We start from the raw sequence: 16,956 nt of genomic DNA, 5'->3' as shown, positions 1-16,956 counted from the left end.
CTCTGTACTCGTTCCAGCATCTCTACATCCTTCTTGAAATGAGGCCTCCAGACCTGTATACAGTACTCTAGGTGTGGCCTGACCATTGCCTTATACAAGGGAATAATCACCTCCTTATCCCTGCTAGAAAAATTCCTATATATCATCGACAATACATCACGAGCTACTCTTACAGCCCGTCTGCACTGCTCAGAAAACTTCATATCTGCCTGCACAACTACCCCCAGGTCCCTTTCATTCTCTACCCACTGTCGGCGAACTGGGCAGGGCTCCCTTGCCCAGCCCACTTTCTCTCCCTATCCCTGGTGGGGTCAGGGGAAGGACTTGCTGCCCCCTCCCCACCCCACCACCCCCTCATTTTCCTCTGGTGGGGCAAGGGCATGCCCCACTGATATACCTGGGGTCGCCTTCCCTATTGACCCCATACTTCTGTCTTTTTCCCCTACTCTACCTATATCGCCAGCGAAAAGCGAATGCCCCACACAACGTAAAAATTTTAAATGCCAAATTCGACACACTTGCAACCTCTTTCAGCCTAATTAAATTCAAGCGTTTACCCCCCCCCCCCGTTTTTTTTTTTTTTTTTTTTTATAGGTCCTAGCCACTGAAATCTCAGGAAATTAGGTGGCAGGACCTGCCAGAGTACTTATCTAAAAATACTGGTGTACCTGGTCTGCCTCCACGGGGCTAAGTGTGGGCAACGTTGGGCCTCAGTAGGGGTCCAGCGGCTAAACGGCCAGATGAACAACAGAACACAACACTACACATGTACAATATCCATACACTTTTAAATCTCTGGCCTTCCCAGTGAACTGGTACACCCACAATGAAAGCAACGCGGAAATGGGGGAAACCCCTGGTGCCGTTAGACACTAAATACACTTTACACTTTTGTCAGTGTAGTACCACAGAGTTGATATGTTGCTCTGGGGTTGCTGTTTCCCATATGTAGTACTTTACATTTGTCAATGTTAAACTTCATTTGCCACCTCTCAGCCCATCTGCTCAACCTTTCCAGATCCTGTTGCAGTAGCATAGTGCCAGTAGTGTCCTTGACAACCCTGCCAACCTTGGCAGGGTTGTCAAGGACACTACTATATAAGATCAAAGTTATTCCCTGCATCCAGTTCTTTTGTGACTACATCATAGTATCCAATCAAACTGGTCAGGCAAGACTTCCCCTTAACAAAGCCATGCTGTGTCTGAGTGTGCCCAATATGAAGACCTTAGATGCAGACTAATAACTAGAGTTCACTATCTACCGAAGGATCTTGAGTCGCATCTACTAGATATACAAGAGGAATAAAGGTAAAGGTAAAGTGCAGCCATTATCAACCTACTGCAGGATGGAAGCCTCCTCAACAATTCATGCTGAGAGATACTTAGCCTTAACTGATTTTGCCCAGGGATTATTTACCAGGTGCCAAACACTAACTGCCATATACAGAAGACCCTAATGGAATAAGACAAAACAAACATGCAAATAGCAGCGAGACGACACAGAGGAGCTGACTATACAGACCTTGGACTGACTACAAAATGCACTGGAAAAAGACAAGTGACAATATATTTTGTCTAACCACAAGAGGCATAATTACCACCAATGGGACAGCCTATTGGCAACCCAAATCCGCACTCTCTTGAGTGGATCTTTCTTTCCAAAATCATGGGTAGGGGGAGGAGAGGCTTACCTTTCCTCCCTTCCCAATTTTCTCACTCTAGTGGGGCACGGGCATGCCTCACTACCTGCAGGGGCCATCTACTCTGTCAGCCCCTTACTTCCAATTTCTTCCCCCCAAACTTTTGTCTTGCACAGCATTTAGCCCTACATGTCAAAATTAAAAGAGAACATCAAAATTCTTACCCGAACCAATTTGGTTTTTAAAACTCACTTTTACTGCATAGCCCCACATCGCATACTATTAATACTAACTTAAGTATCACTAATTTCAACAGCAATTTTTTTTTTTTTTTTTTTTTTTTTTTTTTTTTTCGGTCTTAGCCACTGAAATCCCATGAAAGTAAGTGGCAGGACCCGCCAGAGTATAAATATTGGTAACACCTGGCCAGCCTCCCCGTGGCGGGTATTGGTAATGTTGGGTTTCACTAGGGGCCCAGTGGCTAACAGGCCGGACGAACAATGGGCACAACAAACTACATAGTACATATCCCATACACTTTTAAATCTCTGGCTTGTCCAATACAGAGAACATACATGGAGATGGGAGAAATCCCAGGTGTCATCAGACCCCTCAACATACCTAATATCTAATACCAGCTCCTGAACTGTTATATTTTTGATAATGCTTCTCCTTGGTAAGATATAGATCAAGAATATTTGACCCCTTTGTGCTTTCTCTAACGTGTTAAAATAATTATAAGTCATCTAGTTTATTTGAGATACTACTCCTGCCAGTACTGCATGTTCATGATTTCCAATCTATAAGAGCGAAATTATAGTTGCTCAAGTTATGATGCACTAGCTCTAGCTTGTCCACTCAAGTTGCCTAAAGAGGCAATGGATCCCAGTGATGCTAATCTGGAGGACCAGCAGCATCACTGTGAGGTTCCCTCACCACGTACAGGTGCCCATATCAAGGGACTATGAGGGAAAAACATAAGTAATGATTAAAGTTAAAGAAGGCTATGGACAAATGAGGTGTAGTAAAAGACAAGTTCTCAAGTTTCAAAGTGATAATTACCACTACTGTGAAATGCAATTATGTGATACTAGATTATATGAGCTGCATGCACTTTCTGCTTTTGAAGTGAGCGATTTTGTCATTGCTGCTTGATGTAATGATTAAAAAAATTTATAATTCCAACCTTCAAAGTTACACTCATCGCAATCTTAAAATACTTTTCATGAATTAGAAGAACATCATTATACGAATTCTTGGTTTTGTTTTGGAAATTCACAGATTCATTTCAAAAATACTTTTGATGACAATGTTGAAATAGCATGATTAGTTGCATAAGCATCAAAGGTTGCTTATGTTTCAATTAAACAGGTTGCTTATGCTTCAATTCTTCATTAAAACAAATTGATGTTCTGAAAGGAAGAAAACCCACATAGATGATAATGCCCATAATATGACAATGCCTTCTTGAACAATTTAGATCAATAACAAGAGGACAACTAATACATGTGACAGAGAATATCCATCTGTTCCTTTCCTGCTTATCCATCTTAATACAGCCAGGTCTCACATAATGCAAGTTCGATTAACGCGTTTTTGAAAAAAATTATACCACTTTTCACTTTGCACGATGCAAATTTCCAGTTAATGTGATAATTTTTATTTTTTTATGTGATAGTTGAAAAAGATGTGAATTGCGTGTTAAACTTACTGCGAGTTGGACAGGCAATAGGCAAACGTTTGCCTGATGCTTGCCTCAGTGTGTTCCATCAACCATCAGAAGAAGACATGTTATTGTTTGTGTCCCACTAATAAAGTCAATGCAGACTTGCATTTAAAAATTCTAATTTTTAAATGAGCCAGATGAAAATGTTACCGCGAAGGAGATAACAGTAAAAGAACTAGATGAAATCTTTCGTATCATAGAGAACCTCAAACAAAAGATTTGAGGTTCTCTGCAACATTTATTTCGCCAAGGCCCAGAGAAGATCGTTGTCACCTATCGGAAATTGATTGATGAAAAGAGAAAGTCAACACTGTTCAAATAATGGAGTCGCTGGTTAAAGATGCATTGCAGGATCATCTAGACAAGACTGCAGCAATAATTCAAACACAGCATGGGTTTGTTAAGGGAAAGTCTTGTCTGACAAATTTGATTGGTTATTATGATGTGGTCACAAAGGAACTGGATGCAAAAAATAATTTTGATATCATATACTTGGATTTCAGGAAAGCTTTTGACACTGTTGCGCATGGAAGACTACTGTACAAATTGGAGCAGAATGGTATTAAGGGTAAGTTGCTACAATGGATAAAAGGATGGTTAAGTGGGAGAAGACAGAGGGTGGTAATCAATGGGTGCTGCTCTTCGTGGACTAATGTTATTAGTGGAGTCCCACAGGGTTCGGTGTTGGGTCCACTGTTGTTTTGTGTATTTATCAATGATATTGATGAAGGTATATCAGGCTTAATGTCGAAGTTTGCAGATGACACAAAGGTTGGCAGGGTTGTTAATGACAGTAATGGCAGTGTGCTACTGCAACAGGATCTAGATAATTTGGGCAGATGGGCTAAGAAGTGGCAACTGAAATTCAACCTTGACAAATGCAAAGTACTGCATATGGGTAGAAGTAACCCCAGAGAAACGTACCAACTGTGTGGTACTACACTTAAGGTGGTAGAAAATGAAAAAGACCTGGGAGAAATTGTGCAGTCAGATATGAAGTTTTCTGAGCAGTGCAGACAGGCTGCTAGGGCGGGTCATGGGGTTTTGTCAATGATATATAGGAATTTTGCTAGCAGGGGAAAAGGAGGTGATTGTCCCTCTGTATAAGGCAATGGTCAGGCCACGCCTTGAGTACTGCGTACAGGTCTGGAGGCCTCATTTTAGGAAGGATGTAGATTTGCTTGAGCGTGTACAGAGAAGAGCAACACGATTGGTGAGGGGAATGAAGGGATTCTCTTACCAAGAGAGGCTTAAGTTCTGCAAATTGCAGTGGCTGGAGACTAGGCACCTGCGCGGTGATCTGATTGAGGTCTATAAGGCCTTGAATGGGTTGAGCACGCTGAATTCTGATGGGATCCTTCCACTTGTTCAGATTACCAACCTACGGGGACATAAGTTCAAATTAAGAAAGGACAGATGTAGAATAGATGTGCGGAAATTTGCCTTTAGCCAGCGGGTGGTTAATTGCTGGAACAAACTTCCATCTGTCGTTGTAGAAGTTGATAGGTTAAATAAATTTAAGGAGGAACTGGACAGGCATTTGGAGGGAATGGTGTGATTTTTTTTTTTTTTTTTTTTGGCTGATGCTGCATAAGCTCCTACACTTGCTTTCTTGCATCATGTGCCACTACTACTACTACTACTACTACTACTACTATTTCTGTAACAAATCCGTATTTTATGTCAGAGGTTCCCAAACTTTCTCGGTTCACGGCTCCCTTAGTGTCTCAGTAATTTTTTCATGGTGCACCTAGACCAAAAGAAATACCTAACAGTTTCGTTTATTAAATAGTTAGGTCCAAACAACTTAACAAGAAATGTTGAAACTGTGAACTACCTAGAGCTAGTAGTTCGCACGGTGTCCGACAGATGCCGAGTATTGCCGTGTTCGCTTGAAATTTTAAAATATTCCACGGCATATAGTTTGGGAACTGCTGTTTTATGCAATAAACATTTAATTCCATAATTATTTTCATTATCTTTTACAGGGTATACATTTAAAAAGTTATTTAAAGGGTATTTTTAAAATTCTTTATGGACAAAGACCAAGGACCAATTATAAAATTTTTCCTATTGATTATTATATTCGATTAATGTGTTTCCATTTTGTGCGATGCGCTGGCGTGATGAATTAATCCTGTCAAAAAGCAAAGCTTATACAGCATCAGCCAAAAATAAAAAAACCTTCCCATTTCATCCATCCGGTCACTCCAAATGTTTGTCTAGTTCAGACTTAAATTTATATAAGCTATCCACTTCCACAACAACAGATGGAAGTCTGTTCCAGCAATCAACTACCCACGGCTAAAGGCAAACTTCCACACATCTATTCTACAACTGTCTTTCTCAATTTGAATCTATGCTCCCTCAGGTTCTTAATATGAGCAAGCAGAAGTATCCCATCAGCATTGAGCTTACCCAAACCATTAAAGGCCTTATACACCTCGATCAAATCACCTCACAGGTACCTAGTCTCTAGATGCTGCAACTTGCAGAACTTATGTCTTTCTTTGTAAGAGCACCCCCTTTGTTCCTCTCACCAATCTTGTTGCACTTCCCTGTACTCATTCTAGCAACGCTACATCCTCTTCTAATATGAGGCCTAAATCTAAGCCTCGTTTTAGGCCTATTAAAATGAGCTTAAATCCTAAAACGAGGCATAAATCTAGTTATGAAAAAAGAGAAAAAAAAACATGACAGTTGATGAGTGTTCTCTATCGTGGCTGAGCTTTTTATCGATCTTGTTACAGATTATTGGGGGTGAAATAGTTAAATATCTTTAAAAAATATCATATAACTGTACTTAAATATAAAATGCAGTAGGTCCTATTCAAAGAATATAAATTTTTTTATTGGAAGGCTTGTGGTTTTCTACCACACAACTAAACACCTTTACCAATTTTTGTTCTTAAATGAGGAGGAGCATATCCATTGCAGTTATGGTGACAATACTATAGATGTGAGTATAGTTAGGCATTCAGTAAGACACTCCCCACACTTAAGTGTGGGGAAAGTGACATACAAGCAATATACTTCTAGCATTGATGTACAAGAAAGTATATATGCACCTGTTCTTACTCTTAGTTACCCTAATACAGCCCAAGTATTTATTTGTTCCATGATGACACACCAGGAGCTCCTGAAGTCCCCAGCAACTTGCTCTCTAGGCTGCTGCTTGTTACAATTGAAGCAGTGCAAGAATCGCTTTTGCCTCTGCCTGTGGCTACTGTTAATCTGTTAGCCTGTGAATCTCCTCAAGCTAGCAGTTTTCCAACCCACCTAAAACTGCCTCAATAGCACCAGCAAATATTCTTGCACACTTTTTATTTAAGTGTATCCCATCCCTGTAAAAGCAGTCTCTTCTGTTAGCAAGCACAGCCCATGCTGAAAAAAATTCGACCCCATGAGCCTTGCACAATCTCTCCAGGGCCAAATTGATTGACAAGGCTCTCATCATATACTCCCTCCTATCATGTCTGAGTAGAATTTCAGACACTTTCAAATTCAACCCTAGCTCACCTTTTTTTCAACCCTGACCCGTACTTGTTAAGTAAATCTGCAGATCTCTTACTCTGAAGGTCATTAGCGCCAAGGTGTACAACAACAACAACAACATCACCTTTTATGCCCTTAAAAGATGATATCTGCTCTACAACACCATCAACTTTTGCCCCTGGCAGACACACCCTGGTCCTGTTCCATTTATCCTTTTTGCATACTATACTCCCTGTCTCCCTGACAATAGAGTCACCAACAATAACTAGTTCCTGTTGGACCAGCGCATTCTGCATTGGAGGTTGCCGCTGTGTTGCCTGATGCACAGGAGTGAGCTCTGGCGTTGAATTAGGCAGCTGAGCTTAATGGGCCTCTCTTATTAATTTCCTCAAGGGCATCCACCCTACACCTCAAACTCTCATAGACACCCATCAGAACGCTGAGTTGCCACCTAATCCTTCCTAATAACAGGATTCAGGAGTGCCTGAAACCCATTGATAGGGATCACCACACAGATGCTCAAAACAACAGTTTTCAACAGGACTCAGCACCTTGTCATACAGCAAAATTGGTAAGTTTTATGCTATTTAACGATTCAGATTTAATGATGAGTGTCTTCTCGTCTCACAAGACCTAACACATACTTACACCAATGTTTTCCCTCATTTTTCTCCCTTAAGGTGCAGTCATACCTCAGAAATGCTGGCATTACAGTATTGGACTGGCCTGGTAACAGACAGATTTGAACCATATTGAAAATTGCTGGTACATAATGTCATCAAAAATTGCTTAGAAGAAGCCAATAAGTAAGATTCAGCTGCAGGAAAGCACTGTAAAGGTGTGGTACCATGAAATTGGGGAACTGTATATCCAGAAGTTGATTAATTCTATGTCAGATTGTTGCAAGGCTGTAATTGCAGCTCGAGGAGAAACAACAAAATATTGAGGACTTATTTTGCTGATTTACAGTACATAATACTATTACGTTCACCTGTCATTTCAGTTTGTAAACATAAATGCAATAAAATGTATGTTTGGTTGTCGTGATTGCCATTTGCATGATTTCTCATATTTCCATTAATTATGCATTTTACCCTTTGGGAAGCTATTTATGGCAATTAGGTATATCAGGTGGAGTTTTTTTTATTGGATTTCATTCACAGAGATATATATCCCATCTAACATGTGCATTTCAAACATTTCTACAAAACACAATGCAGTGCAAAACATATTTTCAAAATTCACAAGTGATGTAGTTTTTTTGTCCACCACTGTATATGCTTGCTTTCTTGCATCACATGGCACTGCTAATGCTAATAATTGATGTGCTATGTGACAAAAGTATTTGGGCACACAACGGTATTGAAAAAAAAAAAGTGTTTTAATTAAAAAACTTCATAAGTAACAGGCACCCTCTGGCCAATATGACAGCCTGAATTCTCCTTGGCATCGTTTTACCAACTTCATCGGTGTCAGCCAGAATTCACACTTCCATTCCTCCTGTAATGCAACTGTCACAGCCGGTTTGAAAAATGCTTGTTTTCATTGTGGTAGCACTTGTAGTCTTCCAACTTTGAACAACATACCACAGTGGATTTTGGGAGGTTTAGATGAATTGCATTTGCACACATAGAAAGGTTACTGATGTGGAATTCAACTATCACACCATGCCGATAGTCCATAAGTTCCAGTCCATAATCGCTAATACTGTTGTTGCACAAGTAGACTCACATACACTGTGAATTTGTGGCACAGCACACAACATTCTTGACAGAGTGTCTGAATACTTTTAGTTGTATGGTGTGTCTCTGTGTACTTATGGAAAAATTAAGGTTAATTTTAGTTTTCCATATATACTGCTAATAACATGGGTATAAAGTTGTTCCCAAAACTCATGTTACAACAAGGTTGCATTGTAATTGCAGTTTTATATGTAATATTTTGTGCACCACCTTCTACCAAATTTCAAAATACTAAGAATTATATATCATACCTGTTTACGTGTGTTATTCCTTGCGACAACACTAAAAGGAATTTTTCCACCACAGATTAGGGCATGCCGTATAACATGCAGCATATGAGCTGTTCGCTTTGTTAAAATTCGCTCTTCAAATTGTTCATAGCTTTCATCAGCCATCTGCTCTTCTGGCTGAAATAAATTGTCGATAACTTGAATTTTAAAGATCATGTAAGTAATTAAACACTGTTAAAATATGACTGACATTCTTAACCTTTAAACACGAAAATGAGGGAAATTTTCTCTTCAGAGTTAATAAGACCTTTTTTTTTTTTACAGTGCTTAAACAAGGCTTGGCCACCCTGCTTAGTCTACAACCCTCCAGGAATACTGGAAAGGTAACTGAATATCCCAATGCAATCACCACTATTGATGAGATTATTAAATTACCAACTGATTAAAGCATTGGGGTGTCCCATTACCTAATTATCATGACAAATAATATGAGGTACTGTCCAAAAGTTATGCAAATGGTCACATAAAAATGTTATGATAACTAAAAAGTTTTCCAGTTAGATGGTGATGGCATGTACTTTCATTGTAGTCTGTCTCAGCGAATGCTGTTCCCCACCATTCACTGAGACATTCACATATAAAGAGGTATTTAGAGAAGATGTGTACATGTATTATGTACTCATCTCTGTTTAATGGGAATTATCCTCCACTAAGTGCATGGAGCCTAGGAGTGTGCCAGATAGAACCATTCATCCCATCCAAGGATATAGTCTTGAAGAGGGGATGAATATGGACTCCCCTATCTCTATTAATGGTGTTACATTCCAACAAACAAATTCATGAGCTTTTGAGTGCCAATACCTATGAGAACGAATGACAATAATTCCGATAATCAGTGGACTCTATTGTTTTTATATGCTCTCCCATATGAATTTTGAATCTATGTGCTGACTCTCCTATATAACAATCTGCACAATCCAAACACTTGATCTTGTATACAGTATCACTTGTACCCTCAATAAGTACAGGGTCTTTTATCCTTGACACAGCTGTGTGCAGCCTCTGCCCATGCAGCTGCACAGACACGCCGTGTGCAGCTGCAAGGGGATCCACATTTTTGGAGATCTGCTGTGACATGTCTAATCTCTTCCAGTCTATCATAAAAGGTGCTGCAGTGGGACCAAGCCCTTTCTAATAGGACCCTAATTACACTATTTTTACAAGTGTTAGCTTGCCATACTGTAATGCATATATTTTCCCCAACACACGAGTTTCTTACAGACTTTCATCTTTACTCTAAGGCCATCCCTACACATCAAGGAAAGGGAGGGTACTTTCTACTTCCACCTGGGGATAAACCAAATGGAGGGGAAAATCAACTGAGAAAATTGAGAACTTCGTCCTCCCCTCTGTATAATGGCAAATGTATCACTGACATAGCATTTCCATGTATGCATTGGGGAAATGGTTTGAGAGCTTATGAATTTGTTCTTTGGAACATGACACCGTTAAAAGAGATAGAGGAATCTATATTCATCCCTCCCCCTTCAAGGCTGTGATCCTTGGATGGGATGAATGGTTCCACCTGGCACACTCCTGGGCCATATTTGGCCTCCACCATGCATGCATGTATGGAGGATAATTTCCATGCTCCTCCAGTAACATGCACCAAGAGCCATGATCCTGCTGGTATTATTTAAGGATGTGATTCTTGCACTGCTTCTATTGGAATGAGCAGCAGCATGCAAAGCAAGGTAATGGAAATTTCCAGGACTGTTGGCAGTCATAATGGAACAAATAAATACATGGGCTGTGTTAGGGTAACTAAGAGTAGAAACAGATGCATGTATACCAGTGCTGGGAGTATAATTAATAAATTTGATGAGCTTGAAGTGCTAGTCAACATATCAAATGCAGATATTGTTGGGATATCAGAGACATGGTGTCACAGAGATATAAGCAGTGCAGAATTGAAATTTGGGGAGTAAGGACAGAAAGGTTAGACAGGACAGAAAGGGGGGAGGGGGTTATGCTGTTAGTTAAGAAACACAAAATCTAAGGAAGTGCATCCAATTGATGTTGGTGGACAATGCAATGTTGAGTCTGTTTGGCATTACATAAGCACTGGGAAAGGAAAAATGAGTGTAGGTGTTTGTTATAGGCCTAATGAACCTGATGAGCATAATGAGCAATTGTGCTGAGAAATAGAGTGGGCCAGTAAATCAGAATATCTTATAATGGGAGATTTTAACTTTCCAGATATTGACTGGAACTTGTGGTTTGGTCACTCGCACACTAGCAAGACGTTTTTGGATTTATTGGATGACTGTTTTTTGCAGCAGCATGTTCGAGAGGCAACCAGAGGGAGTAATACTCTTGATCTGATTATGAGCAGTGATTATTCATGCATAAAGAATCTGCAGATAAAGAAACCACTGGGTGACAGTGATCACAATGTACTGATATAGAAATTACTTAAAGATTGTACTTGTAACTACCATCAAGGCTAAAGGGAAGGGCTTTTCCTTTTATAAAAGTGACTACAGGGGTCTCAGACAGTTTTTAAATTCTGTACATACAGTGGGATCAACTGATGATGTTACCAATGCTAAAGTGAAGGTGATTTAAAGGTGACTACAGGGGTTTCAGACAGTTTTTAAATTCTGTACAGTGGGATCAACTGATGATGTTAACAATGTTGAATTGCAAATGGGAAGCGTTCAGGGTTTTAATCCTGGAGGCTACTAGCCTTTTCATTCCAACTGAGAAATACTGTTCAAGGTTCAGGCCTAAATGGATGTCAGATGAATTAATGAGGCTCGTGGCAGAGAAGAAAAATGTACGGGATGCATATAAACTATCAAGTGATAGAAGACTATGGCAGATATAAGTCTGTCTGTAATCAAATCACAAAGGAGACAAAGAAGGCAGACAAAGGCAGATTACGAGAAATCTTGTAACCTGCCTTTGCTGTTTTTCTTTGCATCTTGTAAAGGATGCAAAGAAAAACAGCAAAGAGTTCTTTACTTATGTAAACTCTATAATGAAAGGGATGAATCAGATAGGAGCACTTAACAGAGATGGGTTGATAAACTGAATGAGTATTTTGCATCTACATTCACACAGGAGGAGTTATTCAATGAGGGGAATGCCAGAAGTTTATCAAACTCTAACAGGGAGCTAAGTGATTTTTGTAATAACTGAGAGCAAAGTGGAGGAGAAATTGATGTTTTGAAGTTAAACATAAGGAAGGCACCTGGGATGGACTCCTTTAATTTAACAGGATTTATCCAGTTATATCAAAGGAGGCAGCGAAGGAAGTAAGAAAATCCTTAGCCATAATTATGAGAGCTTCTTTGAGAGATGCTTCAAATAAATAACGCTTCTCTACTAGAGAAGCGTTATTTATTTGAAGTAATTGAATAGTAGCTATCTTGTTGTGAAGGCAACCACATTATGAGATACAATTAAAATGATGCCTTCTACGCTACAATTGTAGCTCAAATCTATGGGTTAACTATGGTGTATTTACACCGATATTATATAGTAAATTATCAAAACCCATAAGGATTATGCCTAGTGCATTTAATTTTCCAAATACTTTACCACCACACCCTTCTGGCATCTCTCATGATGTGGATATAACTTCACAACTGAGATGGCTTGTTGTATTACCTACCCGCCCACTGATGACGAAGCCAAAAAGCTTCGAAACGATCGTCTGGGTGGTGGTACGCTGAAAATAAATAACAGTAGTCTTCTCTGCTAGAGAAGCATTATTTATTTGAATTATTATTATTAGTTATTTGGTTTTTTTTTAGGAGCATTAGCAACTAAGGCCATATTGCTCCGGGATATGCGGTGGTCATTCCCTGACCTTTCCACATCCTCCGTATTTGGTGGTGACGGGCTCGAACCCCGGTTTATTCAAGAAGCGTGTGCTGTGCACTGCTGCTCCTTCCCACCTGGCTACGGAGGCGCCTATTTATTTGAAGTAATTCAATAGTAGCTATCTTGTTGTGAAGGCAACCACATTATGAGATACAATTAAAACGATGCCTTCTACGCTACAATTGTAGCTCAAATCTATGGGTTAACTATGGTGTATTTACACCGATATTATATAGTTAATTATCAAAACCCATAAGGATTATGCCTAGTGCATTTAATTTTCCAAACTCTTATTTGGTATAAAAAACCCAGTAGCTTCTACGATAAATCCCTGAATTCCTCCCATTTAGAATTTTCTCTTGGTAACTTCACCAGCCAGGCCACTGCATATAATTTAAAAACTGGCTAAGACCAACTCTCCTCTATGAAAGCAAAAGACCTTTTCCTTGTCTTTGACAGTAATTACATCTTTAAGTAAATCCAATATCAATATATTATAATCACTGTCATCTAGTGGGAATTTTATCTGCAGATTCTTAATGCATGAAATATCACTGCTGATAATCAGATCAAGAATACTATTTTCTCTTGTTTCATTTGTAATGTGCTGATGTAGAAAACAATCAATCAATTAATCCACAAAACTTGCTACTGTGTGAGTGATTAACCCAAAAGGTCCAGTTAAAATCTGGAAAGTTCAAGTTCCCCATTATAAAACATTCTGAGTTACTAGCCCACTCTATATGCCTGCATACTAATTTCAATCATTAGGCCTATAACACACCCCTACCCTCATTTTTGTTTTTTCCAGTGCTTATGTCACACCAAACTGAAACTCAACATTGCACTGACCACCAATGTTGAATGGATTCATTTCATTACCTTAGATTTTATGTGCTATTTTCACTAAGAGCATAATCCCCCCCCTCTGATCCCTTCTTTCCTCCTTCCTGTATACATTGTATGTCTCATATTCAAATTCTGAATTCCTTATATCTAAGCGACACCATACCTTTCATATAACCACAATGTCTGCATTTGATGATTTGATTAGTACTTTGAATTTATAAAATTTATTTACTATGTTTCTAGAATTAGTGTATATACAGGTATATTGCTACTGTTCTTACTAAGAATAAAAACAATAGCAGTATACTTGTATGTACATAACCTTAACAAAATGATATATTTACTTGTTCCACAAGGATTCCCAGAAGTCTTGAAATCCCTGAAAACTTGCTTTCCAGGATGCTGCATGTTCTAATAGAAGCAGTGCAAGATCAAAGAATTTAGAAATCTTTTAAAATCAAAACTTATTTTAAACATGCCATCATGTTTTATTTGAGCTAATAAGAAAAAAGAAAGGAAAGAAAGTGAAGTGGAAGGAAACAGACTTACTGGGCCCATGCTTGCTGGTGCTGTGTAGTCATCTTCTTCTTCTAAAAGTTTACAATTTGAATGACGCTCTGTCTGTTCTGTTGCATCTTGCTTGCTGTTTTCTTGAATTTCGTTATTCTCTTCTTTTTCTTCTTGTTGCTTTTCTTCAATGCATTTAGAAGAATCAATAGAACTGGGCAATATTTCTTGTTGCTGATGACAAGATTCTATATCTTCTGCTGAAAACTGTTGAGGATCAGGTGTTGGTAGTAATGGTGGTGGTGGTGATGGTGGTAGTGGTGGTGGCAGTGGTGGAGGTGGTGGAGGAAGATTATCAATAAATGATACAGGTTGTATTATTTCTGTTGTTGATTCAGGTTGCAACTGAAATGAGAAATAAAAACTATATATGCAGATTTGTAATGAATGAAAAACATACAAATTTCTTATGATAAAAAAATATGTAAAAAAAGTGACAATACCATATTAGGAAAATAAGTATTATTTTACTATAGCTTAGAATACCGAAGACTATGCAAAGAACTACAGAATAAAAGTGAGGCACATGGGACACTGATATTTACATGAACATAAACTGATTACAGTTTATGCTAAGGTAAAGATAAGGAACAACAAGTATATATTATCTAAACTTATCCATTCAGTTTAGATACAATTATATATTTATTTATTTATTTTTTTTTTATGAAAACCCCAAACACAAGAGGTATTAGAACCTATAGTACTTAGTATCGTGCTTGGTTTGGAGGTTGAGAAGATGAGAGAAGATAATTGTTGACATTAGACTTGAACTTCTGTAGACTGTAATTTTCAGGAAATACGTATGAAGAAAGGTTATTCCAGAAAATGGCAGTTGAATGAATAAACGAGGAAGATGAAAAGCTGGTTCTGTGAGTTCTTCAAGTTGGACAGTAAATGGATGTTGCCTGGTGGTAGCATGTGTTAGGACTGTTTTGAAAGAGAGAGCAGGAATTATAGAAGCCAATTCAGAGGAACAGTGCCCACGGACGTATCTGTAGAAAGGGCATGCAGCAGAAACAGTACATCTATGAGACAGCGAATGGAGAGACTCAGTTAGAGATGAGTCATTAATTAACCTAACTGCCCTCTTCTGAATGGAATCTAGAAGCCTCAGAGAGGTTTTGGGGGCACCGCCCCAGATGTGGGAACAATATTCCATAAGTAGGGTGGATTTGCGATTTGTACAGAGTGAACAGCTGTTTGGAAGAAAAGTAATGCTGAGAGTAAAAGAGAAAACCAAGTTTTTTAGATGCAGAGGAAGCAATATTTGTAATGTGCTTGTGCCAAGAGAGATTAGAAGTCAGGGTAATCCCCAAAAGAGATATATCAACTTGCCTAGAAATTGGAGTGTCACCAAAGATAAGCATAGGAGCAGAAGAATCCTTTTTGCGAGATATAAGACAAGATTGAATTTTAGAAGGATTGAAATCAACTAAGTTGTCTTAGTTGATTTCAATCCTTCTAAATCAACTAAGTTGCCCCACTGGAGAATTACCTGGAGATCGGCATTTAAGGAATTGGTAGCAGATATTCGAGAAGGTGAAGCTGATTGAGCAGGGCAAGGTTTCCCAAAATGAAAGTGGAATGCAATGTGGTTTCATTGGCAAAACTATGGATAGGATTTCCAGTCAATGGAAGAAAGTCATTAATATACAAGAGGAAAAGAGTGGGGGAAAAGAACTGAACCTTGAGGGACACCAACATTAGTGGAGAAGTTAGAAGACAGAGAGCCATCTACCTTCACCCTCAGTGAGCGATCAGAGAGAAAACTGGATAACCAATTACAAAAAACAGTTGGCAAACCATAAGATGGTTGTTGTTGTTGTTTGTTAGTTGTTGGTACATCAGCTTCTGTGGCCATAATGTACCTCTCATGGGTTTGTAATTTTCAAGTGTGGTCTCTTGCAATAGTAGTTCAAAACAATGCCTGACTTTATTTGGAGAAGTTCAATTGTATTTATTTTTTTTTATATCTGATTATACAAGCCTGTTAATCTTAGGTAGTGAAAGATTTCTTGTATACAGGTGGTGCCTCGCAATTCAACGTACCGCAATTCGACAGTCTCGCAATTCGACGTACCGCTATTCAACAGTCGGATTTCACAGGCCAGCGAAAACGCTACATGATATTGCACAATAGAATTCTTTGCTGGACTACATAACTGCGTTTAATGTTACTAAATAGCGCTAAATAGTGATGGCTGCTTCATACATTTTAACCAATGGTATTAAAGAGCGAGAGTAACATTTAACCAATGATAGATAAAGCGGGAACAGATCCCTCAATCGTTCAGCTACGTTAGCCGCCCTCAAAGATAGCTACAGGTATGCCGTCAGTTCTTCCTCAGTTATGAGACAACATTATCTCGTTAATAATCGTAGTCTGAGTTCACGTTTGCTCTAGTTGTTTGTGCTAATTTATAATTCTGCATTTCTCATAAAGTAAAAAAATTTGTGCTTTGGCAGTTATTTATTTTTTGAGTGAAATTTGATAATGGGTCCAAAGAGAAGTGAACAGCGGAATAATTCAGGAAAGAAACACACTTGGTTGAGCATAGAAAATAAGAAAGAAATTATAGAAAAAGTGCAGAAAGGTAGAACAATTACAGATGTAGCTCAAGAGTATGGCGTCCCTAGGTCAACCGTAGCAACTTTTTGGCAACAAAGAGACAAGATTATAGGTGCTACGGTATTTGCTGGAGCAATGAAAATTTCTGACAGAAACAGATCTTTAATCAATGAAGAAATGGAAAAGCTGCTTCTTACCTGGATTAGAGAAAGATGAAAGGAGATCCAGTAACTCAGGCAATGAT

The 16,956-nt window shown here is 38.8% G+C and overlaps 1 protein-coding gene across 1 annotated transcript in view; it reads right to left on the bottom strand.

The window, feature by feature from the left end:
• vtd (RAD21 cohesin complex component verthandi) overlaps positions 1–16,956 on the bottom strand; it is a 475,837-nt gene that overhangs the window by 20,670 nt on the left and 438,211 nt on the right. Inside the window, exons 11-12 of the mRNA XM_090376234.1 lie at positions 14,123–14,485; positions 8,855–9,010 (exon numbers count right to left, since the gene is read on the bottom strand). Of these exons, the coding sequence (XP_090232360.1) occupies positions 8,855–9,010; positions 14,123–14,485 (519 nt within the window). The remainder of the gene's footprint in view (positions 1–8,854; positions 9,011–14,122; positions 14,486–16,956) is intronic.

This window comes from Mastigoproctus giganteus, chromosome 6, assembly GCF_048544385.1.
Source record: "Mastigoproctus giganteus isolate SK-2022 chromosome 6, ASM4854438v1, whole genome shotgun sequence".
Classification (NCBI taxonomy): domain Eukaryota; kingdom Metazoa; phylum Arthropoda; class Arachnida; order Uropygi; family Thelyphonidae; genus Mastigoproctus; species Mastigoproctus giganteus.
This window is presented reverse-complemented; position numbering and strand designations above follow the sequence as displayed.